This window comes from Andrographis paniculata, unplaced genomic scaffold, assembly GCF_009805555.1.
Source record: "Andrographis paniculata isolate CXL003 unplaced genomic scaffold, ASM980555v1 Contig45END, whole genome shotgun sequence".
In the NCBI taxonomy this organism is placed as follows: domain Eukaryota; kingdom Viridiplantae; phylum Streptophyta; class Magnoliopsida; order Lamiales; family Acanthaceae; genus Andrographis; species Andrographis paniculata.
In genome coordinates, this window is record NW_026137579.1 from 155,882 (window position 1) to 182,914 (window position 27,033).

The following is a 27,033-nucleotide window of genomic DNA, read 5'->3' on the forward strand; positions in this document are numbered from 1 at the left end:
CAGCAGGCAAAGGCACAAGTCTTCTTTTCACCGTGAAAGGGAAAGCCTGGAGAGAAGAATATCGTATTTAGTCAGTCAGTCAGTCAGTCTTCCTCCTGTTTGTCATGATCGTCTTCTTGCCCGATAAATTGAATGAAGACGAAAGAATCAGAGTTGAGATGAGGTTGATATAATATTATTGTTATTATTATATGATTTATGAACTCGATGGATGAGACTTGATAGATGGAATAGCATCTTGCAAATGGACTTTAACGAATCTGAAGTCAAAAGAAGCCCAGGTAGGTTTTTACCTCTATTGGTCGCATCCAATATACATTAGACTCTGGACCTCTGGTTATGGGCGGGCTGAGTGTTGTTTGTAATTGTAATTGTAGTTGTTGGTGAACTGACCTGCCTGGCCCAGGTTATGCATTCATCTTCTAAATTTTAATAGTAAAAAAAACAGCAGTCCATGGTCTCTGCTCGACTGAAATCCTTTGAATTGGGGGAGGGATGATATGAACATGATTGATATATAGGTCCGCTTGCGGCCAATGCCATGTCTGCTCTCGCCGTCGGCTCACTTCCACACGCCTCCTCTTTCAAGCCTTTGAGGAGGCAGAGGAAACCAGTATGCAATGCCGCCAGGGCTGGGCTTGAGATCGAAGAGTATCATGACGAGCATTTCCGAGCTGCACTGCTGCGGGTTTCTCTTCGTTTACAGGAGACTCTTCGCCCAGGCATAATTATAGACCTCTCTCTCTCTCTCTCTCTCTCTCTATATATATATATATATATATACACTATGCTGTTTAATATGCATAAAATCCGTTCAGGCATTTCTTCGAACATTTGTGTGTCAGTTATTATGCGCGTTGTATTCTCTGAAACGAGCAGCCATAGTTGTTGTTTTATGTTGGTTCTGCATGATTTGCGAGGTACCTTCCTTAATTAAAATCATCTGTCTAATATTTGGAATTTGGATGCGGTAGATCCTCTGTTCATAGACCCGTACATCGGATGCCTTTTGCCACCCGACCATCTTCAAATGGACAAGAGTCTGGGTGTGCACAGCCACTGCCTTGCGACTAAGTTCATTGACGACAAATTGCTCGGCACAATGGAAAAGAATGATGGACCTATGCAGGTAGGTATAAATTAGTGTGTGTGTAGGCCACGTTGATACTTATAGTATAGATGCTTATCTTCTTAGTTGTTCCAGGTTGTTTTATTCACAGACGGCATGGATACTCGGCCTTACAGGCTTAATTGGCCTGCTTCAACAATACTGTTTGATGTATCTCCAGATAGACTATTCAGGGAATCAATCCAGAAACTTGAAGGTTTTTAAGTTATTATCTTGGAAACTCTCCAGCATTCCCAAGTGTTCCTTCACCATATCATCTTTAAGCATTTCAAATTTATGCTTTTTCTGGACCTATGAATGATAAAATGATCAAGTTTATCCCTAAATTAAGAAATTGACTGTAATGTTGGTGAAAATTGTCATTTGATCGATGTCCTTTTCTTTGAAATTATGTGGTTTGCACTTATGCTCTCCTTTTTTTTTTTTTTTTTTTTCTCAATCATGTGCTTCGTTTAATCAGAACTGCAATTGTATCTAACCTATAGTTTTTTACAACAATCAGCTTTCGGTGCTAAGGTTCCAAGAAGTTGCTTGTTCCTTCACATCCCATCGGAAGCACCAGATGTTCAACAAGAATTACGAAGTAAAGGATTTAGTGGTACCAGGCCAAGTTTGTGGGTTCTCCAGGTGACATTAATTCTGTTCTTAATACATGAAGCACATTTCCCTCGATTTTGACACTCTCTCCTTCCCAATTTATTTGTGGAGTTATATACAATAGAGATGTCTGTTTTATGTTGCTAGGGACTACCAATAATGACATTGGCTAATTTTAAAGATACCTTGAGCATTGTCAGTAATTTAACTATGAAGGGATGTTTTTTCATGGGAGAAGTGCCTGGTTGGCTGGTTGGAAGTGAGACCATGGAGAAGGTTTGTCAGTTTGTTATTTCTATAAGAAATTTATTGAGTGTCCCTGTTGATCTGTTTGGGTCTGTCTGCACTGGAGGTGTTCATCTTTCCAACTTGATCCAATTGCTATATACATATAGTCGTCAACAATGAAATGGATGGACAAAATCTTCATGAGCCATGGTTTAAGAGTGGAGATGATCAAGCATGATGAGGTTGCCAGAAGGCTGGGGGAAGAAGTAAGGGTGGATGAGAAGAAGGATATACTTTTTATGGCGGAGCAACTGCAGTTTTCGGATGATCAGGTACATGTCCTAGCCCTACGTATATTGATATATAAACTTGTGGCTTGTATGCATAATGATGGATTGCTTATCCAGGAGGTCCTATAGATTGTTGCATCAATGATTGATGCATTCAAAATTGATATGTATGAATGTATGTAAGAAGGGATAATTATGATGTGAAGTGTTGGGATGCAGATGGAAATGTGGAGGAGAGAGTTGCAGAGAATGGAAGATGAGGCGGATGAAGAAGGATTTGAGGAGCTCTGAAGGAAAGAAGGAAGGAAGTGCATTCCACTTGCATTTGTGCCCATCCATACGAGTACATCACTCTATTTAATTATTGCTTCATATTGATAATAGATGTGTGTGTGATCTTTCATTGTCTGTGTTTCCGTGTGTGTTGGTGTATAAATTTAACTACTAAGTCATCCATCAAGTAAGAGAGAGGTGTGAGAGTGCTACTGGGATGGGGATGGGGATGGGATAGGGATAGATTCTCAGGGGTTTCAATAATGAATATGCCATGGTCCATGAATGAGTATGGGTTGGTTCAAGAGTCAAGACTATATGTTTTATGTAGTAGTAGTGTTGTACTATATGATGGTGAGGATGAGGATAGCAATGAATGAAACCTCATCGTCCATCCAGAAAGTATCCTTCCTTCCTGAGGGGTGGGTGGGGGCATTCTTGCCAATTTGGCATTGGCATTGGCATTGGCATTGACCAGTCCAGTGGAGTTGATCGAGGAATAGGATAGGGTAGGATATGTTTGGGTTGGGTCAAAGAATTAGCGTTGATTGAAATGAATCCCAATTTGGGTTGGGTTGGGTTGACTGACCCGGCCCAGCTAGCTAGCTAGCTATTTCTAGCTTGGTGTTGATTGAAATGAATCCCAATTTGGGTTGGGTTGGGTTGACTGACCCGCCCCAGCTAGCTAGCTAGCTAGCTATTTCTAGCTTGGTGTTGATTGAAATGAATCCCAATTTGGGTTGGGTTGGGTTGACTGACCCGCCCCAGCTAGCTAGCTAGCTAGCTATTTCTAGCTTGGTGTTGATTGAAATGAATCCCAATTTGGGTTGGGTTGGGTTGACTGACCCGCCCCAGCTAGCTAGCTAGCTAGCTTGGTGTTGTACTTGTATCCATAACTCCCACTTGCTGCACCACACCTTCCTTCCTTTCTTCCTTTCTCTATTCCTTCCTTCCTCTTTTATTAATTTCCCCTCCCCCCACCATCTCTATAAATACTGAATAGTAATAACAATAATAATACATCCCCTCCTGCAGTGCAGCTATCAGACCAGAGGCAGAAGAAGGAAGGAAGAAGCTCAAAATTTCTTCTGCAGCTGCATCCTGCCAATTAATTAATAAATTAAGTATCTCCAATTCCATAATAATAATCATATGGCAGCTCGTGCTTGCTCCTCTTCCTCCTATATTATTTTGATGAGCCGCCAAATTATCTCTGACTCCGTTCTGCTGATGACAAAGTGTTTCACCAGCAGCAGCAAGGGATATGCTTCTGTTTCTGCTTCAGCTCCTGCTTATGCATCTGAGGCTGAGGCTGAGGCTGAGGAGGTGAAGGTGTGTGGCCATGGCAAGAGGAGTGGGGCGTGGACGCCGGACCCAGTGACGGGATGCTACCGCCCCCAACACGTACATGCCAAGGTGTTGATAGACGCCGCCGAGTTGCGCCGGACCATGCTCTCTCGCTACCAACACCACCACCACCACCTTGATCTAACTAACTAACTAACTAACTAAATGCACCATGCAGATTCAATTAACGGACGACATCTCCTCCCCGTACTTACTTATTCACATTGTAATCCTTTGATTTCAATTCCCTCTGCTCTGCTGTGCTGATGTACTACCCTTAATAAATATCTCTATCACTCCAGTCTCCAGCCTTCTTCTTGATGGATTCTCGAATCACTCACTCAACTCACTTGGACAACCAACAAAGATAATGAAACGAAGACTTAACTCATACCCAATAATTTTCTTACACTGCTCATTAATTCCTCTATCCCTCTCTCTCTCTCTCTCTCTCTCTCTCTCTCTCTCTCTCGTGAAAGTTCAACCAGCTTGTTTGTTTGATTTTTTGAATTGTTTTACAAAATTATACTACAAAAATATATTACAATATTCTTTTATATGTCTGTCTGTATGTATGGACTATAGGCCACTAATTATATATATACTTATAAAATATTATTTAAATTAAAATTAAACAAACCCATAATTTTACAAACATGCACATAAACAATCCGTGAAGGTTCGATATAAAAAGTCTTTCAATGCATGTACGTTTACCAGGGGTAGTAAATAGGTACTTATCGATAATTAATTAATTGATTAATTTATTCACAATTTTACCTGTTAATTAATTCATACTAATTGGCATCCACAAATACCTGTTTTAAGTAGTCGTCGGCTGGAAAAGCAAGCAAGCAATTAATAAGTATAGTTTAATGGCAGTAGTAATTAATGACTCTCTTCCATGCCTGCACTGAACTGGATTATCCTTTTTCTACCGGGTACCTACCTTTCTCCCCTCCCCTCCCCTCCCCTCTCATTTGGTCAGATTATTCCAATTATTTCAACATTGCGTTAATGACATAGCTACCTAGAGAAAGTGCAAATTGCAAGGCAGAGATTTTGACCATGGAACATGGATTCAAGAAAGCTAGCTAATTATAGCAGGAAGGATTTTATTTCATATATACCTGCCTGCCTGAATTCAAATCTCACCCTAATTATAGCAGGAAGGATTTTATTTCTTGCTACTTTTACAAGTGGAAGAAGGAGCTCTCACTACAGATGACCAAGTACACTACTCATCACCTACTAGCTACTACCACCAACTCTGTACTCAATTCTTCTTCTTCTTCTTCTTCTTTTACTACTAATAATAGCTCCGAAGCCCAACAACCCATACAATCACAGGATAAAAAAAAAAACATCTAGATGGGTGGGTGAAGGGGTTATTGTAGGCGTGCGTAATTGGTTAATTGAATTACACTACATTTGAAAGAGATGGTGGTTTATTACCTTCCTCAAACTCATCATAGTCATAGTCGACTTCTTCTTCTTCTCCATCATCATCAATCCATCTCCATCTCCGGCGATGCTGCTACTCTGCCTTTCGGAATTGACACAGTCGAAGCCGCAGCCGCACTGGGGGCTCTCGTAGAAGTTATCGATGGGGAAACTGGCGGACAGAATCCCAACGGAGAAGGCGATCTCGTCGCCGTCCTGGATAACCTCGACGATGTCGATCCAGAAGAACAGCACCTTCACCTGTATCCCCTTCAGGTCCTTGATCTTCCCCCTGCTGATAGTCCCGCTGATTGTCGCCTTGTACTTGAGTGAGTACCCTTCTATGCTGAAGGAGCACGAACTGTTCAAGTACACCGAGAACTTCCCCGTCGCCGGATCCAGCTCGTACGACGTCACTCCCTGGGGTAGGAGCCCCACCGGAAAGCCGTACGCCAGCAGGACTTGGTAAGCTGATAGTTTCGGCGGGTCCGCCGCCGCGGAGGCGGTGGTGTTGGGGGCGGAGGAGAGGAGGACTAGGTTCGCGAAGAGAAGGAGGAGCGGAGGCAACATGGTGGCGATTGGTGAGCAAATTAAGAGACACAAAGAGTGAGAGTATGTGAGGATATAATATGAGTGGTGGGGTGGGGTGGAGTGGGGGGTTGGTGGCCAGAGACTCTTTCCTTTTGACTGATAGGTGGGTGGTGGTGGTGTGTGGTGCTGCGTTGGTTTGGTTTGATTGGGTAAGTTTCCCAACGTGTTTCTTGAAATATGGATAATTAATTTTTGTACTTCAATTTGCACATGCTTCTGAGCTACTACTACTACTACTACACTACACATAATACAATAATGCATTGTTTTTTGTTTTGTTATTGAATGACTTGCATGGTTGAGAATTTTAGCACTATTTTACATGCTACCTGTAGTGCAGTGTGGTCTTTCTTGTTTGAAAGTTTGTTTTTTATATACATCATCCCCTCAAACTTATCATCGGCTTCCAGGGCATCGGGAAACTGTCAGTCTGTCACAATCGGACAAAAGCAATTCCTGATACTTATTATCCCTTTCTATGAATGTACATGAATCATGGACGGGATCAATTTGATAGCCATATTCGCGCAGTGTGAAACCAAGCAGACTCACAGTTCATCTTGCAAAGGGCAGCATTCCACAGATGATCGATCCATTGTTCTTAAGACCAGTGTTTCGTTTAGATTAAGAATTTTAAATTTTTTTGAAAAATGTTTGATGGGACTCGAGAGAAGGTGCTATGGGCGATACCTGGAAACCTGAAGTTAATCTCGGCTCACTGTTCGGATCTCCAGATTCTCCACTAGCTAATTTCCGAACTCGTTACTCACTTTCTTTTCAGTGTAGGTCCTGATTGCCGGAATCTTCCTCTCCGATATGCTATGAGGAGCATACGACGGAGTCTTGTCCAGAAATTTGGTTTCAACGAGTCCAGGCATTTTTCGAGATGTGGAAATTGGCACGCGAGCAAAGCTCCATTAGTGCACGCACACGCTGAGGGAATGTTTCGCGAGCGTGATGTCGGAGTGCTGATTTTTGGCTTCCACGTAGGCGTCGATCGAGTTGAGGAGCGGCACGGCGATGCTTTGAAGCCTGGAGTGGGTAGCCGAGAGGCGATAACTTAAATAAATCAACCTAGGATAAGAGGGTAAGGTGATGGAGTAGGGTTTCAGTCCTGGCAGAGTTGAAGGCCTTGCGAACGAAGGGGATGAGATAATCGCCAATGAAGAGTGCAGCATAGAGAAGAAGCTTATCTTGCTTGTCTGGCGAGTCCCCGGAGCCGCCGCCCTCGGAAAAAAATCATCCGACGAATTTTTTTGGAGTGCATTCTGTATTCGCCGATGAAAGAAAGAGGACCTCTGTCAGAGCTTGTCTGTGTGTGCGCGTGCATTGTGTATACGTATTCCTTTGAGAAGGAGATACAAACCAAAGTGGAGGCAGTGTGACGGTGGCGACGGTGACGGAGAATTTATTTCCGACCGCCGCGACGACCTTCATTGCCCCGGAGCCATTTTCGTGGTGTAGCTTTAATTACAGACATTCTGTCATTACCCTCATTATAAAATTTCACCTTTGCCCTTTTTTGTTCATCAACAGTAGCTGATTTTTTTAATTAATTATTTTTTTACCCCCAAACACTCACACGCACTCATAGCCCCAAATGGGAAATGCCGCCATTTTATCAACAAGGGTTTTGGCATTAACAGTAGGTGATTTTCCCACTTAAGGTTGCAGTTAACAACAACATAAGTATACTTTTACAACAGTGCCTGGGGTTTTTCCTTAGAGAAGTTCTGAATTCTGTGGTTTCACTCATTTGTGAGCTAGAACAGATTTAGTTGCAATCCTTTTTGTGAAATTTCTTACAGCTGTTCTGCTGGGCACTGAAAATTGTCAAAGCAACGTGGCGTTGTGCTCCTCAATAAACAGGTATTCATTACTATGGCCATCAAATTTTACATATGCAAGTTTATACTCCCATTGGTATCCAACTCTCACAACTCAATGGGATCTCTTTCACATCTTATGCTTTATTATTATTCTTTCTAGTACTTACTGTCACCAAATTGGTGCCTCTATTGTATTTCCATTGCCCCAGCCCTTTGAGGAAGAAGTAAAAAGGATGGATGCTTGGTGCATAGAAGGGGGAAATCATCATGAAGCAGGTTAGTGTGGTTATATTACATGATTGGCAGTGAATAGGAAGGAGGATACATATGTGATTGGGGTGCACTGTATTATGTATGTATTGATTGCATTGTAACTTGAAACCTTGGTCCATGGATGGTGGTTGAGTTAATTAAGACTGTTTGGATTATGAAGGAGGGAAGGGAAAGCAGTTAATGCATGCTTTAGTCAAGAAGGCATGCTACAACTTTCCCATCGAAACAGGGTGCAGGAGAAGGGTGTCACCCCAATTGTGGCATCTCCCCTCCATGTGCACTCTGCCGAAAATGACATTTACACAGACATAAGGTTATAGTAGTATATTTTTATGCATGCATTCTTTGAGTGGATAAGTGTGGGGACTGCCTCCTGCTGGATGCCACTGGGGAAGTACATGAGCATCATCAAGATTTTGTTAGTATCTAAAGCTCAAGACGAGAACTAGAGAAAAGGTCCCCTCTTTAAGTCATTCTCATTTACTGTGTTGTGCTGTGTTATTAACTTATTATAATGTTTTTCAATTTCCAGATCCGGCGGCAACGACATCCCCTCTTCCACGGGGCACCCAAGGACAGAGAGAGAACCAGAAGGGAACTTGGAGAAGCTTGGGTCACGTGACCACACAGTCAATATTCTTACCGTTGAAAAAGTAACACCTCTACTCCCCAAAACTGCTAAATGCCAAATACAAAATACCCGTTGTTTGTCTTTCCCTCTCCCTCTCCCAACGGCTACAGCTGAAACTGTATATGTATGTATGTATCGCCACATTCGATCTGTTGGCCCTATAAAACTGCAGCTCAAGCTCATAGCTCCTTCTCTGTATCCCAACCAACAATGGCATCTTTCCCCACTCCCTTTTCTTCTGTTTTCCTATCTTTCTTTGTCTCCCTGCTGCTGCTGATTTGCTCCTCCAATGCCACCGCCTACCCTGCCGGAAAGCACCACCGTTTCGGCCACCACTTTGCCTTCCACAACTACGGAGACGCCCTCTCGAAATGCATCTTGTTTTTTGAGGGCCAGAGATCGGGCAGACTCCCCCCTAACCAGAGAATCACCTGGAGAAAAGACTCTGGCCTTACTGATGGCTCAGCAATGAATGTATGCATTAAATAAATTTGTTTTTACAGAGAGGAGGTTTTCACTTTTCATTAATTTCCCGGTTCTTGTTAAATGCCTAATGCAGGTCGATTTGGTGGGAGGGTACTATGATGCAGGGGACAATGTGAAGTTCGGGTTTCCAATGGCCTTCACCACCACCATGCTCTCATGGAGCGTCATAGAGTTCGGTGGTCTGATGAAGGGAGAGCTGCAGCACGCCAAGGAAGCCATCCGCTGGGGCACTGACTATCTCCTCAAGGCCACAGCTCACCCTGACACCATTTATGTCCAGGTGGGAGATGCAGGCAAGGATCACTCCTGCTGGGAAAGGCCCGAGGACATGGACACTCCAAGAACTGTGTTTAAAATTGATAAGAACACTCCAGGCACAGAAGTCGCGGCTGAAACCGCTGCTGCTCTGGCTGCAGCCTCATTGGTCTTCAGGAAAACTGATCCTGTCTACTCCAGGCTCCTAGCCACAAGGGCCATCAGGGTATTGGATCTGTTAATGTGTGTTGCCCAATGGTGGCCTTTGCAATTTGCATGCCAATGATTTGATCGATTTATATTGGTTATTTGGTGATCTTGATTAGGTGTTTGAATTTGCGGACAAGCACAGAGGTGCCTACAGTGTTGGGTTGAGATCATACGTGTGCCCCTATTACTGTGACTTTTCCGGGTACCAGGTAAAAATCTAGCTTGATTGACTAGTCCCATTTAGTTTGTTTTCTTGCCATGAATTGAAATATGACTTCTTGTGTGTTTGTTGGTTTAAGGATGAGCTGCTGTGGGGAGCTGCCTGGCTACATAAAGCAACCAGGAATCCTGGGTACCTCAGCTATATCAAAGCAAATGGGCAGACACTTGGAGCTGATGAATCAGACAACACATTTGGGTGGGACAACAAGCATGTTGGGGCCAGAATTCTTCTTTCCAAGGTCCTCTTTTTCTTTCTATCTTTCAATCAATCTCCCTTTTCTTGTTGCTTCTTAGTATTATTATTTATTACTCTTATTTGTTGGGCAGGCATTTCTTGTCCAAAATGTCCAGACTCTCCACGATTACAAAAGCCGTGCAGATAACTACATTTGCTCCCTGATTCCAGGGACTCCCTACTCCACTGCCCAGTACACCCCAGGTCTGTGCCCTTCATTAATTAATAATTAATCATCAAAAGAATAGAAGGGAAGGATTGAATGATGGATTAATGGGCGGGCACTTGTCAGGTGGGCTTCTGTTCAAGATGAAGGATGACAACATGCAGTACGTAACATCCACTTCCTTCCTCCTGGTGACCTATGCCAAATACTTAACCATTGCTCGCAAGGTTGTCTACTGTGGAGGTGCTGTTGTCACCCCTACCAACCTCAGAGCTTTGGCCAAGAAACAGGTGGACTATCTTCTGGGAAGCAATCCGTCGAGAATGTCGTACATGGTGGGGTATGGTGGCAGGTATCCCCAGAGGATCCACCACAGGGGTTCCTCCCTTCCATCCATAGCCGCCCATCCATGGAAGATCCAGTGCTCCTACGGGTTCTCCTTCATGAATTCCCAATCCCCTAACCCTAACATTCTCACAGGTGCCGTCGTGGGAGGTCCCGACCGCGTGGATCAATTCCCGGACCAGAGATGGGATTACGCGCAGTCGGAACCCGCCACTTACATCAATGCACCCCTCCTTGGCACCTTGGCATACTTTGCACACTCATTCGCCCAATTATAGATAATACTTAAGAAGTGTATAACTGTGTATTTTTGTTGCCTGCCAACTTTTACCTAATTATTAATTTATTTGTTTACCTTCTCAATTTGTCAATAATAAATATGGCGGCGAAGTAGGAATGATATTGGTATTGGAATTAAAGTCCTTATCATAATACTATCATTTATGATTATGATTATATTAGTCATTAATTTAAGGGTTTAGAGTTAAATTTCGCACATGATCATGGTGGGAATTAAATTAGAATTAGACTTAAAATGAGGCGATATTTGTTTAATTTTCGAGGCTCGCCTTAGAAAATTTGACCTAAATTCTTTTGATCGAATAAATCTGAATCATGCTAAAATTAACAATAATGGTTGTGTTTGTTTAATTCTTCACGGCTACATCGTGGATACATAAATTTTTATAATCTTTCTGGAAGATATTTCAGGAATTCCAATTTTCCACTTCCACTTTCACTGTTCCACTCCCACGTGACCTTCCACCATATTGACAGCTACTCTCCTACTCCTATAGCCCTATCCTAATTCCTACCCAAGACTCAATTCTGAAGGAAATATTGAAATGTTAAGGGGTAAGAAAGCGCCAAATGCCACGTGTAAACCGACCCGACCCGAACCGAACAGAACAGATGAAACCCAGCCCAACCACCATCCACTTAAATCGCACCTTAATCTTCCAATTCCAACACCCACACAAATTATAAATAAATAAATATCAATAATAAAAATATCTATCTTCTTGCTGCTCTGCTGCCTCTCTTCTCTCTTCACCTTCTTCTTCTTCTTCGTCATTTGTGTGGCTTCGACTACAGCTCCCTCTACAGTCTCGTCCCTCCCATTTTTTCATCTCTTCCTCCCGCCTTCTGCTGTGTCGTATCAATTCCCAATATCATCCGATTCACCGCCAGCTTTCCTTCAATCTGAATATATATTTTTTTTAATTTTTTTTCTCTCCTTTATTTGCTTTTTGGCGCCGCAGCTTCTTATACTTCGTGTTGTTGCACTTATTTCGCGCTGGGATTGGCGTCCGTGATTTGTGTTACTCACCTGCGCTCTTTCGCTTGTTACGGTTCTCATCGATGCTGCGGATTGCAAAATGGCTTCTGCTTCTTCAATGTCGGGTAATTTTCTTTTTTCTTTTCTGTATCGAAAACGTTGCTGTTCTCTTTCATTTAGTGAGAGCGGGTTTTCATTTCCTCTGCGTTTTTCTAGGATATCCCGGCTATTTCGTGTACCTCTGTAAATGTGCTATGGTTACTTTTTCAGTGTGTGTTTGTGGATTCTGCGGACAGTCGTAAACGCCTTGCTGTGGTTGGCTTATGTTCCATTGAATATTTTATTATTGATTTACTTCATCTGGAATTCTTGCAGTCTCCGTAGAATGCTTGAATATATGTAAATTTCGGAAAGGAGACCTGAGTGGAAAGAATGATTACGGTGTGCTTTCATGCGCTTCAAAAGCTCCGAGAGTGCTCAGCGGGTTTCTCGCAAGCACTGCTCATCCTCATCAATCATGTGGAAGAATTGTGAGAAGAAATAGCAGCACCCCATATGTGAGTACTTAGTTTTCTTCTACTAGAATCTAAGACAATATCAACAAATAATAGGTACATGTGGCAAATTAAGGTAGCTTTTATTTTCTTTCTGGAGGTTTTAATAAGTATTAGTTGTTCCTGCTTATTAACTTATAGGAGAAGGTTAGAGAAATTACTTTCATGACCTATGACAATAAACCATAGTTTGATTTACCATTCTTACTCTTATTATCATCTGCACTTATAGATTCATTGCTGTTTTATTTCATTTATGGAAGGGTATAGACTTTCTTCACTACCTAAATACAGCAATCCTCTTATTAATTTATGCCAGAGATGTGAAGATTGGGTAGAGTCATACTTATATGAGGTCTCCAATTTCGCCAATTCACGGAAGCTCAAACCCTCAATCATCGCTAATTTTGCTCGTGGTACATGGAAACTATATTGTTCTTCATCTTCATTTTCTTCAGAATCAAGTGAGGTGTCTACCGAAAGCCTGTGGGAGGTAAGTCGAACTTATTTTTGGCTATATATCTGAGATGTGTAGTAACGACAAATGGTATTATCGATGCTTTGTCACACAATAAAGAACAAATTGTGGCTTTGAAGGATGAATAATGTATGAGATCCTGCCAAACATGACTGTTATGTTGCGAATACGAATAAACATCCAACCTAGGTGTAAAGCTGAGATTTGTACTGGGTAATGGCTAACATATTAGATAACCTGCAGCTGGCAGTGAAAATAGATAGTATTGGTTATTATCAAGTTATAGTGCAGGTGTTGTCTCATCACTAGCTAGTATTCATTTCATCTTGATATGATTGGAATGAAGTTATTGTGTGTGCAATTATTACCGTATTTACAGTGTTACATTTTGATTGATTATCCTCTCAGAATCTTAAACCTAGCATCTCATATCTGTCTTCAAAGGAGCTGAAATTGGTCCGAGAAGCCCTGAATGTAAGTTTGTATCAGTATTAATATGCAATTGAGAATTTGTACTTTTGCATTGAATGTGTAAGATTTAGCCTAGATGTGTTTATTATCTTACTCTTGCCTCTTGTGTTAGTTGGCATTTGAGGCACATCATGGTCAAAAAAGGCGCAGTGGCGAGCCCTTTATTATTCATCCAGTTGCAGTTGCTCAAATTCTTGGAGAACTTGTGAGTTATAACCAAGTTTACTCTTCCTGACTCTTTTCTGTTTACTTTTACTTTTACTCTTTCTCTTACTTGAATATTTTATTTCAGGAATTAGATTGGGAGTCCGTAGCAGCTGGTTTATTACATGATACAGTGGAAGATACTAATGTTGTTACTTTTGAAAGAATAGAGGAGGATTTTGGTGCAACTGTTCGTCATATTGTAGAAGGGGAGACAAAGGTGGTTTCACTTCGTTTATTCATTTTATTATTATTGTTGTTAAGAATCTGAAATGGTTTGCGCTATTTAAATCATGTATTAGTGAGGAAGAAATGCTTATTCTGAATGTTTAGGTTCTTTTTTCCGAAAATAAAATTTAGTACCTATTATCTTTATTTAATGGTACTAGGTATCTAAACTTGGGAAACTCAAGTCAAACGATGATAACCTTTCTGTTCAAGATGTAAAAGCTGATGATCTCCGTCAGATGTTTCTGGCAATGACAGAAGAGGTGAGAACACGTAACTTTCTTGTCATTTTAGTGACATTATCTTCTCTGATGCTCTCTGTTGGCAATTTTTGTTCATCAGGTCCGAGTTATAATTGTGAAGTTGGCTGATAGATTGCATAACATGAGAACTCTGTCACACATGCCTCCACACAAGCAGGTTTCTCTCTCTCTCTCTCCCCCCCTCTTGAGAGAATATTTTCTCGTGTTTTTGTTGATGTCTTTGCATTGTTATTTGTTAATATTATCCATTATTTACAGTACAGCATAGCAATGGAGACACTGCAGGTTTTTGCTCCTTTGGCAAAACTGCTGGGAATATACCAAATAAAGGTATTGCATTTTCGCTTCCTAGGAACATCTTATGTCTTCATAGTGTATCTTATATTTAACATCCAGTAGCCCATTGTGAAGGGAGATCAGGTTGTGGGTCATAGCTTTTTCCTTTATATAAATGAACTCATGTGATGTTGATTTTTTACACGGGATTTATATTTATGGATTTTCATAGTTATTTTATATTACTGCAGTTGTTATGATGACATTTTTAACTCCCACTCCAAGCTCTGGGTTGTGACCATATTTATCAATTTCATATTTGGACCAATTGGAAAATTTTGTGCATTTAAATGATCAAACTTGTGTGTGTTTCTTGTTTTAGTTATATATTCCTTTTATTGGCTTATACAAATTGTGGCACTGCCATCACTTGATTAGCATCAAAGTTTCCTACACAAGTTGAGCACTATCGTAAAGAATTTTGTTGCATGAATATCCATTGATTACCTTCAGGATTTTTGCCACAAATTTTCAAAGCAATTGTATCTTTGAGACTTGTATTCAATCATGATGGAGTAATTGAACCCAAATTTAACTATCAAAATTTAACTATCAATATAAATGCTTGACCAGTTTTCTCATATGTTTTTTTACCCACACACACACTCATGCACCCCACTGGGATCGAACCTCCAACCCCTGACATACCAAGGGAGGGTTTAACAGCTTGAACTACACACCCTCGGTTTTCTCAAATGCTTACAGGCACTTATTTTGCCTGCTGTATTTACTCTTATTCTGTTATAAATTTTATTGTTTAGTTTGCTTCCTGGGAATATAATTCGATCAAGCTTGGTGTATTTTATATCATACATGCATCACTTGTTTCACATAATGACGTGGATTTTAAATATTTTGCAGCCCTGTGTTAAATTTATGCTCATTCCAGCTTGTTTTTGGTACAGTCTGAGCTTGAAAACCTGGCATTTCAGTATACAAATCCTCAAGATTATACTCAAATCAAAAGAAGAGTAGCAGAACTTTATAGGGAACATGAAAAGGACCTCAAAGAGGTAATATTGGCGTATTCCGTGTACTGTCCAGAGTACTCCTAGTTGCTGACTGTATCATGCAGCATGTGAAGTTTCTGTCCCAAGCGAGCAGTGTATTAATGAAATATTCAAATTTTAGACATGCTTTTTGCATTATGCATGTGTTATGATTTTTTATTTATTGTTTTCTCTAAGTGGGTAAGTAATCTACCCTGGTCTTTTCTCGCTTATTAGGCAAACAAAATTTTGCTGAAGAGGATTGAGGACGACCAATTCTTAGACCTTGTGACTGTAAAAACTGAGGTCCAGCCAGCATGCAAGGAACCTTACAGGTAATTTATAAATCTCTTATGCATATGCAATAGATATTTGACTGCATAGGCTCACATTTCTTCTCCATGTACCATATATTTGCTGTTCAGAAGTTAGACAGTTCAAATGGCTAGGATTGGAAATTGCTTATACAATTTTCCATCTTATGTTTTATTTAGTGTTGCAATGAAGGTTGCTACTCATTTTATTTTATTTTTAATAAATATATGCAGCATATATAAAGCTGTTCTTAAATCTAAAGGCTCAATAAATGAAGTAAACCAGATTGCACAGGTTTGTTGACTGTGGCCTTTGGTAAACTTGTTAATATGTTAATGGCCCATGATTCTCACACTTGCAAATGTTTAATTTACAGCTGCGAATTATTATAAAACCAAAGCAATGTATTGGGGTTGGGCCTTTATGCGGTGCACAACAGGTAAACATGTTACCCGTCAAGTTTGATGCATATAATTTTAATCTTCTTATTAAGTTGAATTTTGCTCTTACTGACCAGCACTTCTCATGCAGATATGTTACCATGTGCTTGGACTGGTACATGGAATTTGGACTCCTATTCCTCGAGCTGTACGCATCGCCCTTCTCATCATCATCTTTTTCTTCTTATTCATTTTTTTTTTTTTGTTTTTTGTAAATATAGTGAAATATTTACATTATATGCTGCTCCTTTAGCACATTTTTCTATCCTTAATTTGTTATCAGATGAAGGACTATATTGCCACCCCAAAACCAAATGGTTATCAGAGTCTTCATACTACAGTGATTCCTTTTCTCTACGAAAGCATGTTTAGGCTGGAAGTTCAGGTCTGGCATTATTTTCATGGTTATGCTTATAACTTTTCTCTCTTCATGTTCTGTCCTTATCCATCTAGTATGGTTGCAGAAAATGAATTGATATATATCATAGCTATTTCCTTTTGTGTTTTGTATTATCTGATCTTGTTACTTCTCATGAATTTGATTTGCAGATTAGGACAGAAGAGATGGATTTGATTGCTGAAAGAGGGATAGCCGCTCATTATAGTGGTAAAGTTTTTGTAAATGGCTTGGTTGGATATGCTATGCCTAATGGCAGAAACTCCCGAGGAAAAACAGCCTGCCTCAACAATGCCAATGTTGCTCTCAGGGTATTATACTTGTCATACATCCTGTGAAACACTTATTTTTGTCCTCTACACTAGTATTTAATTTGCAATTATTTCAGATTGGTTGGCTCAATGCAATCCGAGAGTGGCAGGAGGAGTTTGTGGGAAATATGAGCTCTAGGGAATTTGTTGATACAATCACCAGGGATCTTCTTGGCAGCCGTGTCTTTGTATTCACACCAAAAGGAGAGGCAAGATTCTGGTAATTATGTTCTTATGAGTTTGAGATATATTAGTTTCGATTCTAAATCTTTTGCCTTACTACAGATTAAAAATCTGCCCAAGGGTGCAACTGCCATTGATTACGCATATATGATCCACTCTGATGTTGGGAATAAAATGGTTGCTGCAAAGGTACTTTCTTGTAAATTCTCTCCATCAGTACTCTGTTTTTGTCTTGTTAAATTGCCTGCAATTCTTGTGTCAGTAGCAGAATTGTTCCTTTGCAGGTTAATGGAAACTTGGTTTCTCCATCCCATGTGCTTGCAAATGCTGAAGTAGTGGAAGTTGTAACATATGATGTCAGTCGATTTGTAAATTGGATCAGTCCATACCTTTTGTTACCCTTAATATTATTATCCATGATAGGATGCTGCACTGTCAATTCTAACTTAATCCTATGGTTTTATATGTTTCAGGGGCTCTCAAGTAAGTCAGCTTTTCAGAGGCACAAGCAGTGGCTGCAACATGCTAAAACACGTAGTGCCCGACACAAAATCATGAAAGTATGTTTATCTGTGTATCTAAACAATTGGTTTGAACACCCTCTTTCATTTATGTTTACATACACACAGCATAAAATTATTATAGTTGCCCCTATAATAGACTCCCTACTGCTGCAGTTTCTGAGGGAGCAAGCTGCATTATCAGAAACAGAAATTACTGCAGACTCAGTGAAGGAATTTACTTCTGAATCTGAAGAAGAGATAGAATTGGAAACCGTACCCAATCATCGGAAAGGGGCTGAACACACATGGGAGAAAATTTTGAGGAATATTATGCAAATGGCGTCGGCCAAGAAGCATAGTGATGAAATGTTTCAAATTGACAGGGGAGCCATTTGTATTCCTACAGTCAATGGAAAGCACAACAAGAATATGCAGCACGTGAATTTGAAAGCCAAGGGGGAGATGCTGTCTCAAGGAAATGGGGTTGCTAACATGATTTTTAAGAACATTCCTGAGTACAGAGAAGTTTTGCCGGGGTTAGAGAGCTGGCAAGCTTCCAAGATCATGTCTTGGCACGACCTTGAGGGGAACACTATCCAGTGGTTGTCCATAGTCTGTATGGACCGTGTGGGTAAGTTTCGATGTTTAAGCTGCTTAAAATTGTCGCAATATCTACTGGGATTGTTTGTGATCTGCAAACTCCATTTAAATTTGGATATGCAATGACTGAATGTTGACATGCAAAACAACTGGCAGGTATGATGGCGGATATCACATCAGCGCTAGCAACTGTTGGGATTACAATATGTTCTTGTGCTGTGAGTTTACAACGAAAACACTATCACCTTGTTTACCTTTTGTGTGTGTGTGAAAGAGAGATGAGTTCTTCAATGGATGTATTGATGATGTTCATAACATTTGGCAATTGGGCAGGCTGAAATTGATAGGAGGAAGGGGATGGGTGTCATGTTATTTCATATCGAAGCAAGTCTGGATGATTTGGTACGAGTACTTGAGGAATTTGGTATATATCCGATTTCAATCCAAAATACACATTGTAAGTGATTTGCTCGTGATGACAGGTGAAGGGATGCGCAAAGGTGGACGTAATCCTTGGTGTTTTGGGGTGGTCAACAGGTTGCAGCCGGCCGAGCTCATCAAAAGAGAGCCACAAGATATTAGAGTGTTAGTTAATTGGAGGTGCACACTGCAACTACTGTATTACATCACTCTCAGCTGCTCCTAGCAGCAGCTGGGATAAGTTTTGCCAATGGAAAAAGAGTTTTTCCTTGTTTTTTGTTTTTTTTGGGGATGCAGTTGTTTTGCAGTCATTACATACACAACATCATAACAGGTGCTGGGTTGGGGTTGGACTTTGGAGGTGAGAGTGTACATAGAAAGAAGAGTGGTAGAGAACTCTGCTTTAAACTAGAGTAGTGGTAAAGAATCAGTATATACTTACTTGTAAATGGAAATGGAGGGATGGATGAAGATTGATTTAATCTTTTTTATTCTTTTGTGGATGGATGGATGGCTGCAGCCTGGAAAATGACCTTTTTCCCTTTGAATGGAAAATTATAAATAAGATGATTGCATAGGAAGAATTATTAATTACATTGTCATGTGGATGTGGTGTGGTGTGGTGTTGGCACAAATACAATAATCTCTCTATCTATAAGTTAACTAACTTGTAAGCACACCTCTTTCATTATCGTTATCCTATCCATATCCATATCCATAATAGAGTGCAAAGAAGCGGGGAGTCGACTTTTAAAACATACATTTTCAATGCTGTTTTTGAAAATGCCAACTGGATTGCTTAGTTTTAGTATTATTATTATTATTATTGATATTATTTATTTTAATATTTGATATATTTCTATTTTAAATATTAATAGTTTTTATTAAAATTATAAAACATTAAATATACTTAATACATATAAATTAATTTAATTAAAATTATACGGTTTTGAAAACTCATTTAAAACCCCTTTTTATTATCTAAGAGCCATTCAAAATCCATAGTAAATTTAGGCTTTGTTTTCTTTTTCCACAAGTTTTCCTAAAAAAAAAAAATTAATACACTAGACATTTTATTCATTTTTATATTCCTTACACAGTTATCTATATATCACATAAAAAAATTTTATTTTCAACAATCTCACAAAACAAATAAAACTTTTAGTTTGGGTGTGTTTGTTTGAGAGTTTAGATTTTGAATTTGAAATTTGAATTAAATAGTTATATGATATAAATAAATATTTATGTAATATTTTAAATTTTTTTAAAAAAATTAATACTTCAAAAAAAAAATTATTTGATAATTTTTGGAAAAAAATTAATAAATAAAAAAATTCTTGTAAAATTTGATAAAAAAAAACATCATTGTATTAATTATAAATAAATAAAAATATTTATATTATTTTATATAAAATTTTATTCTTTACGAAATAATATTCATATAACATATATTTTATTTAGATATAGTATTTAAAATATTTAAATATATATTCTAAATTTCTTTTAATCTTATATCACAAGAAAACCAATTTTTATTTGTGCAAGCAAATGTAATAAAAATAAATTATAAAAGTAGATAAAGTGGAAAAAAAAAACCATAAAACATAATTATACACATAATTTATTAATAATAATAAAAAAAATATGGTATCATGTGTGCACACACACCATACAAAAAATAATCTACTACATTCACACATACATAAGCATATTGAATACAAACACTGTATAATAAACTCAAATACGTGATAATAATAATAATAATACATCACTTCCATGCACTAGTAAATTTATCAAAATCAACCTTGTAATGACATTTCAGTAAAATTAGGGGGAGAAATATTCCATTAAATGGAAAATAATTGAAATATAGACTTACATATTTATAATAAGGTCTCATATATGCACAAATACAAAAACTAATCACATATGAATACATAAACCAATAACATACAAATACCATAATATCATTCGTACAAATATACAAAATAATAATAATAATAAAGAAAAAAAATACTTTTGTACACCGTAGTAAATTATATTTAATCAATATTATAACGCATTATCATAAATAAAAAAAATAAAAAGATAAAAAAAAAGTTTACTAAAAAATGCAAATAGTCAACTAATATGTATGCTCAGACTACACAAAAACTAACAATTTGCATGTTGTATGCATACAATAAGCCAATCATATACAAAAAATGTATTATAATAAAATCAACTTAATACATTGAAGCAAGCAATAAAAAGAAAAGAAAAAATACATACATAAGCCTATATATGCTACATACACTGTATATAATAAAAGCAATTTCATTCCGGAAAAGACAAATAAAGAAGTTTTTTACTTGTACACGTCTTGGTATATTTATTAAAATCAATATTACAAAAGCATTATATGATAAAGAAAAGAAAGGTTCTATAAGATATCTCAAAAAAAAAAAGAAAAAAGAAAAGAAATATACACAAAAAATACAAAAACAAATATTTGCATGCAGGTATATATACTTAATCCCACTGCATGCATAGAGTATGTATTAAGTACAAATTATAATACAGTAACTTCAAGCACACAATAATAAATAACAAATTAAAAGGAAAGAAAGAATCAAAATTCACTTAAATGCATCCTAGTAAATTCAATAGAATAATTGCTATAAAAGAAATAAAGATAAATTTAAGATCAATTAAACAAACAAAAGAAAATTATGATCATACACACAGATAAAAATAAAAAACCAACCATCCCCATACATGCACGAAACATAGATACATATACGCAAGCCCACTGTATGCATAGACCATATCATAATAGATAACTTTATTTGTGTAAAGCACATGATTAAAAATAAGAACAAACCACTTCCTAACAATAATATGTATATATATATATATAGAACATGCAGGTAATGGGATATCATATTTGCTTTCCATATTTCAAATAACTATCATAAGGCAGAGAATCATGCTATTAACTTGTTCTAATGTGTATGTCCAACATACTTCTAGGTCTAAACAGAGAAAATTTGTTTTTTTTTAGAAAAGAAAGAAGGCCTAGGTTATAATTTTTAGATGCAATCAAATGCTTCATAACACAAGTAAAAATGTAAAATTATTTTGGAAGTTTAAGAGGTGGTAAAAAGCAAGATCATTGCTACAATAATAAAATGGTCCCAATGAATACATCACAAACATGAATATTGATTACCCAAGAATCTTATGATGTTAGTTGAGCCATTGGAAGAGCTTATCACCTGCAATGAAAATCAATAGTCACAATTGTAAGTTTTGACGGACACTTGCAGAGCATGTACACTAATCTATGTATAAATATTGAAAGAATAAAAAAGAAAATCACAAAAAAAAGTTCATGATCATAAACCAAATCAATAAAGAAAATATCAAGACAGATTGGCCAAAGCACCCATAATTCAGCATCGGCTGGCATGGGATCCCTTATACATTGGAGTAGCCTCACATCATTAATCATTATGGGATATACTCCAAAATAAGTATGAATGAATTCAAAACCTCAAACATCTTGGCGGGTAACGATGCAAGAGAAGACCCGATGGAAGCGACATAAACTATAAGATGGCTGAACACAGAATTGATCTACATAGACAATGGTTAACCAAGCTAAAACTTACAGCCTCAAAATCATATTTAAGATATCCAGATAAATCCAGAGTAGAATTATTGGGAGATAAGGAATCTTTTGTTCTTAGAACCCCTTAGACCCGACTATAACTGAAATTCAATTCCACTAATCTAGAAAGCAAAGCCTACTAAAAAAGCATTTGCCATATCAGTGGTAATATACATTTACAGCAAGAAGAACAAAATCTGTAAGAATCTGCTTATTTTGCTGAACAAGAACACAAATAAACAAACAAAAATAGTCGCAACACACCTACACCATACAAAAAATAAACATACAATCCAGATAGATGTAATGGCTTCTAGACATCAGTATAATCAGCAAAAAGTTAGCATACAGTCCCACGATAAGAATGGAGGCAGCAACAACAATAGTCTTAATAGACAAACATTTATCACCACTAATAATGTTACCTTCTTCTCTCTGCTAATTTGATAAATAGCAAGATAACTTGATTGTTTGATAAAAAAAATATATATATATAGGGCAAGAGAGCTTTCAAGAAACAATGAAAGTGATATAGAAAGTGACATGTACCTAAAACGGAATTAATCAACTCATAAATATAAACATTTTCCTCTGCTCATTTTCTTTGGACCCATTTTCTTTGGGGTCCAAAGAAAATGAGCAGAAGGCTATATATGTAATATTTTAGCACAAGTTGTAAGCTGGTTGCTTAACAAGAATTTTAGCTATCCAATGTACAAAAAAAATAAAATATTTTATTAATTCTTTTATTAAGTTTGATGAAAATTTAGAATATGTACACAATAAATTGAAATGAACTGAATGACAATCGATCTGCCATGGCTGCAAAATCTCCTGTTGCTTATCATATGACATGCCTTCCGGATTGCCCTGCCAAGATACGGGCCAATTTTCTCATTCAATGAATTGAATGACAATTGACAATGCACTATTTGGCCACGCCATGGCTGCAAGATCTCCTGTTGCATATCATATGACATGCCTTTGGACCGATTTTCTTATTGATTCTCAACTCAAATCTTTGTGTGCCTCGTCATTTAGCTTAGATTGTAATGCGAAAATAGCAATATAACTTGATTATTTATTGAAAAATAGGTCAAGAGAGCTTGAAAGTGTTATTTTGAAGTGAATCAAGTTGAAAAATATAGTTGCATGTAGATAAAACTTTCATGAAAACCAATCTAGTTTAGATTTATACAATATTTATTTTTAATCAACTACAAACATAGAACAATGAATGGTGAATATAAGAAGGACAAGCATTTTCAAGAGTCAAGACTTCCTCAGGGAGAAGCTTCTTACAAAGACGATCATTTCTTGACAGAGTCCCACTCAACCACGATACACAAAGTACATCCACATTTGATTTAAGGTGGCATTGTCCACGGAGAACTTTTTTGATGATCATACACAATAAATATTGAATTAAGCAGCAAATGCAACACTTCCTTGAAGGAAAAGCTACTTACATAGATTCTATCTTGACAGAATCCCCTCTCAACCACTATCTGAACAAGGTACTTCCTAATTATAATGCTCAAGCACTAGAAATATTAAATTGCCAAATCTTCATGCAAGCTGAATGTTTCAGAGACATAATTATCCTAGATCTGGCGCACAAGTACAAACATGGATAAAATAAATAAAGCTATTTACATATGCAAGTTAATTAATCTAGGAATTAGATGGCATTGATGCGAAAAGGGAGAATTTCTACTACCTCACAAACACAAACAAGGATAAAATAAGATACAAACCCGAGGTATTTTTGGAACTCATATATAAAAATATGCAGCTGTAGCTGTGAGAACAAACTAGAAAAAATAAACAATATAATCGACAGGAGTGAAGCCAAACCAAACCAAGAACATGAACCCAGCCTCAACCTGTCAAAGAACAACCTAAGTTAGAGCCCGAGCAAGATCGAAACCCAAACTAGACAAGAACTAGGCTGGAACCAAAATCAAACCAGAACCAAAACCACTTGAGCTAAAGTTAAAGTTGGGCCCGGGCACAAACAAGAACTGCAGATGAGCAGAGAAAGATACGAGCTAGAAGTAGAACATGAAGAGACTTGATCTTTGCTGGATTTAGAGCCAAAAACAAAGCTGAGGACTGGAGGAGAACATGTAGTAAACCTAATCAAAGCCCATGCTAGAACTGGAACTAGATTGGGAGTTGACTCAGAACCACCTAAGCCCAAGGTAGAGTTAGACCCAAAACAAAAACATGAACCAGATCCAATCCAGGCCTAAGCTATCACGGAAACTAGATTCAAACCCAACTCAGAATCACCTGAGCAAAAGTTGAACATGAACCAAGGCTATGCTACACTAGGAACTAACCTGAACATGGCCCGGAATCACCCGAGCCATAGATGAAGCCAGAACCAAAGACGAACTTGAACCCGATCCATACAAGAACTGCACCAAAGCTAGAGCCTAACAAGATCCAAGCCCATGCTAAAGCTATGAGAGTCACAACAAAGTTAAAGCCAAATCCGACCCAACCCCGAGATAGAGCCGGAACTGAACCCAAACCCAGCCCAACCCAGAATCACCTGAGTTAGAGTCACAGCCAGAGCCAGAGATGAACCCAAACTCGAAACCCAACCCAAAATCACCTGATTTAGAGTCAGCATGGGAACCGAACCCAAACCACTTCAAATCACCTGAGCTTAGGATTCATAACCGTTCCAAAACTCTAAGCCGATTCAGACAAGAGCCAAACCTAGAAACCAAAACATGAACCAGACCCGATCTCAATCCGAGCTAGACTGGAGCCAGACCCAGAATCGCCTGAGCCAGAGTCACAGCCAAATTCGAACCAAAACCCAAACCAATCCATAAATAATTTAAGGATTAATTGCTCGTTTAAAGCGATTGGAAAAATAGGTAAGGAGAGCTTTCTAGAAACTATGACTGACATGGAAAGTAACGTGTACCTGAAATGGAAAAAATCACCTCATAAATAGAAACACTTTTCTATGCCTGTACACCAAACAATTATAAAAAACCATCTTCAAACCATAGCTGAAACCACAAACCTAAATCAATGACCAAAAAACTGAAAAAATAAAATAAATGTAAAGCAACATAACAAGCCGCATCGCGCTCATATTACATGGAACAACACAAAAATATATATATACGAACAAATTAACTGGGAATTACCTTATAAAGAGAAGGAATAAGGCAGTGGTGGATGGTAAAACTCATAGAAGATCGTTTTGATACTTTCCCAGAATGGAAAAGGGTCAGTTGCAGCACTATAGCCAAATCTAGATCTATTCCTATCTTGAACAACTGCAAGAAAGAGTCAAAACAAACGAAGTTAGGGAGATGTCAAAGAGAAAAATAAACTGAACACCCTTGAAGCTTCATTCATCCTCATCTTGATCTTATTATGAAATGGCACTTGGTTTCCTCCCTACATCAAGAAAGGCAAATCCTACATAATGAGAAGGAAATGTTAATAAGTTAATAACACAGTAAACCCCGAATGGGCCCTGCATAAGAGTACAATAAATATTTGATAACATATAAATATATCCACACACGCAATTAGTCAGTCCATTAAAAACTACCAACATAATAAAAATAAATGAAAACCACATAATGAGAAATCTTAATTCCATATCACACACAACAAGAACATCACAAGCTAATAAATAGGCACAACATGGCTCAAAGATTGGCGAACATCATCATTCCTGTCTTTACAAAAACAAGCTATTAGTATCTGAAAAAGGGTGCATATTAAAATAATGCTTATAATGAACATTATTGAATGCAACCATGCACTATAAATTTCTGAAGTAGTAATGCAATTGAAGGGGAATCATGCATTGAAAAAAAAAAATGAAATAATATTTAAAAGTATTCCAATCCAAAGAAAATAAGCAAAAGATTATATATAATATTCTAGCACAAGTTGTAAATTGGTTGCTAACAAAAATTTATGTTATTCAATGTAAATTTTTTTATATATATATAATATTTTATCAATTCTTTTCTTAATCTTGATGGAAATTTAGAATCTGTAACGCAAAAAGTTGAAATGAATTGAATGACAATGCACTAATTGGCCACGCCATGGCTGCAAGATGTCCTGTTGCACATCATATCACATGCCTCAGAGAATTGCCCCGCCAAGATACAGGCCGATTTTCTTATTGAAATGAATTGAATGAAAATGCACTAAACGGCCACGCCATGGCTGCAAGATCTCCGCTGCACATCATATGACATGCCTTCCGAATTGCCCCGCCAAGATACGGGCGATTATCTTATTGATGCTCAACTCAGATCTTTCTATGCCTCATCGTTTAGCTCAGATTATAAGGCAAAAAATAGCAAGAAGAAGCTTCTTACATAGATTCTATCTGGACAGAATCCCCTCTCAACGACAATGTGAACAAGCAACTTCCTAATTATAATGCTCAAGCTCTTGAAATATTATATTGACAAATCTTCACGCACATTGAATGTTTCAGAGACATAATTATCTTACATCTGGCACACAAATACAAACATGTATGAAATTAGATGGTATTGTTGCAAGAAGGGAAAATTCCTACTGCCTCACAAATACAGACAAGGATAAAATAAGATCCAAACCCATAAATTTGAACTCATAAATAAGAATATGCAGCTGTGAGAACAAACTAGAAAATTTAAATAATGCAAACGACAGGAGTGAAGCCAAACCAAAACAGGAACATGAACCCGGCTCTAAACCTGTCAAAGAACAACCTGAGTTATAGCCAGAGCCAGAGTAAGATTCAAACCCAAACCAAGCAAAAACCACACACACAAAAAAAAAGCAAGACTAGAAGAACCAGAACATTAACAATACCCC

At 38.0% G+C, this 27,033-nt stretch overlaps 5 protein-coding genes across 6 annotated transcripts; 4 read left to right on the forward strand and 1 right to left on the reverse strand.

Moving 5' to 3' along the window:
* The first annotated feature begins 528 nt into the window (after nucleotides 1-528).
* Nucleotides 529-2,708, forward strand: LOC127252154 (O-methyltransferase 1, chloroplastic). The gene is made up of 7 exons (XM_051276213.1): nucleotides 529-722; nucleotides 975-1,129; nucleotides 1,205-1,325; nucleotides 1,632-1,756; nucleotides 1,874-2,002; nucleotides 2,122-2,286; nucleotides 2,464-2,708. Exons 1-7 carry the CDS (start codon nucleotides 542-544, stop codon nucleotides 2,533-2,535), a joined length of 948 nt encoding a protein of 315 aa, XP_051132170.1. The 5' UTR covers nucleotides 529-541; the 3' UTR covers nucleotides 2,536-2,708.
* Nucleotides 2,709-3,669: 961 nt separating this feature from the next.
* On the forward strand, nucleotides 3,670-4,017 carry LOC127251519 (uncharacterized). Its single transcript, XM_051275246.1, has one exon. It carries the CDS (start codon nucleotides 3,670-3,672, stop codon nucleotides 4,015-4,017), a length of 348 nt encoding a protein of 115 aa, XP_051131203.1.
* Nucleotides 4,018-4,944: 927 nt separating this feature from the next.
* On the reverse strand, nucleotides 4,945-5,934 carry LOC127252155 (uncharacterized). Its single transcript, XM_051276214.1, has one exon. The coding sequence runs from the start codon at nucleotides 5,875-5,877 to the stop codon at nucleotides 5,290-5,292; it is 588 nt and encodes a 195-aa protein (XP_051132171.1). The 5' UTR covers nucleotides 5,878-5,934; the 3' UTR covers nucleotides 4,945-5,289.
* Nucleotides 5,935-7,606: 1,672 nt separating this feature from the next.
* Nucleotides 7,607-10,904, forward strand: LOC127252152 (endoglucanase 17-like). Of its 2 annotated transcripts, XM_051276210.1 has the most exons (8): nucleotides 7,607-7,767; nucleotides 7,937-8,456; nucleotides 8,533-9,105; nucleotides 9,191-9,598; nucleotides 9,699-9,791; nucleotides 9,882-10,043; nucleotides 10,132-10,243; nucleotides 10,332-10,904. In XM_051276210.1, exons 3-8 carry the CDS (start codon nucleotides 8,758-8,760, stop codon nucleotides 10,826-10,828), a joined length of 1,620 nt encoding a protein of 539 aa, XP_051132167.1. In that variant the 5' UTR covers nucleotides 7,607-7,767; nucleotides 7,937-8,456; nucleotides 8,533-8,757; the 3' UTR covers nucleotides 10,829-10,904. The 2 variants fall into 2 exon arrangements, with proteins under 2 accessions (XP_051132167.1, XP_051132168.1); XM_051276211.1 differs by lacking the exons at nucleotides 7,607-7,767; nucleotides 7,937-8,456 and having other exon boundaries at nucleotides 8,526-9,105.
* A 639-nt stretch (nucleotides 10,905-11,543) lies between these two features.
* LOC127252150 (putative GTP diphosphokinase RSH1, chloroplastic) lies at nucleotides 11,544-19,015 on the forward strand. The gene is made up of 24 exons (XM_051276208.1): nucleotides 11,544-11,954; nucleotides 12,205-12,386; nucleotides 12,703-12,876; nucleotides 13,270-13,335; nucleotides 13,445-13,537; nucleotides 13,625-13,756; nucleotides 13,926-14,027; nucleotides 14,107-14,184; nucleotides 14,286-14,357; nucleotides 15,269-15,376; nucleotides 15,590-15,687; nucleotides 15,901-15,961; nucleotides 16,044-16,106; nucleotides 16,199-16,255; nucleotides 16,391-16,492; nucleotides 16,657-16,815; nucleotides 16,893-17,024; nucleotides 17,101-17,187; nucleotides 17,283-17,354; nucleotides 17,472-17,558; nucleotides 17,676-18,132; nucleotides 18,258-18,319; nucleotides 18,435-18,503; nucleotides 18,584-19,015. The coding sequence occupies exons 1-24, from the start codon at nucleotides 11,930-11,932 to the stop codon at nucleotides 18,689-18,691; spliced, it is 2,646 nt and encodes an 881-aa protein (XP_051132165.1). The 5' UTR covers nucleotides 11,544-11,929; the 3' UTR covers nucleotides 18,692-19,015.
* The last annotated feature ends 8,018 nt before the right edge of the window (nucleotides 19,016-27,033 follow it).

What these genes read in the sequence shown, in the direction of transcription:
- LOC127252155 (XM_051276214.1), bottom strand. Translation starts at nt 5,877, where the DNA reads ATGTTGCCTCCGCTCCTCCTTCTCTTCGCGAACCTAGTCCTCCTCTCC.
- LOC127252154 (XM_051276213.1), top strand. Translation starts at nt 542, where the DNA reads ATGTCTGCTCTCGCCGTCGGCTCACTTCCACACGCCTCCTCTTTCAAG. An exon ending in GAAGTGAGACCATGGAGAAG is followed by an intron (nt 2,003 to 2,121) that starts GTTTGTCAGTTT and finishes ATATACATATAG; the next exon opens with TCGTCAACAATGAAATGGAT. An exon ending in TGCAGTTTTCGGATGATCAG is followed by an intron (nt 2,287 to 2,463) that starts GTACATGTCCTA and finishes GTTGGGATGCAG; the next exon opens with ATGGAAATGTGGAGGAGAGA.
- LOC127251519 (XM_051275246.1), top strand. Translation starts at nt 3,670, where the DNA reads ATGGCAGCTCGTGCTTGCTCCTCTTCCTCCTATATTATTTTGATGAGC.
- LOC127252150 (XM_051276208.1), top strand. Translation starts at nt 11,930, where the DNA reads ATGGCTTCTGCTTCTTCAATGTCGG. An exon ending in TTGTAGAAGGGGAGACAAAG is followed by an intron (nt 13,757 to 13,925) that starts GTGGTTTCACTT and finishes TAATGGTACTAG; the next exon opens with GTATCTAAACTTGGGAAACT. An exon ending in TGTTTAGGCTGGAAGTTCAG is followed by an intron (nt 16,493 to 16,656) that starts GTCTGGCATTAT and finishes TTTGATTTGCAG; the next exon opens with ATTAGGACAGAAGAGATGGA.
- LOC127252152 (XM_051276210.1), top strand. Translation starts at nt 8,758, where the DNA reads ATGTATGTATCGCCACATTCGATCTGTTGGCCCTATAAAACTGCAGCT. An exon ending in CTGATGGCTCAGCAATGAAT is followed by an intron (nt 9,106 to 9,190) that starts GTATGCATTAAA and finishes TGCCTAATGCAG; the next exon opens with GTCGATTTGGTGGGAGGGTA. An exon ending in GTGACTTTTCCGGGTACCAG is followed by an intron (nt 9,792 to 9,881) that starts GTAAAAATCTAG and finishes TGTTGGTTTAAG; the next exon opens with GATGAGCTGCTGTGGGGAGC.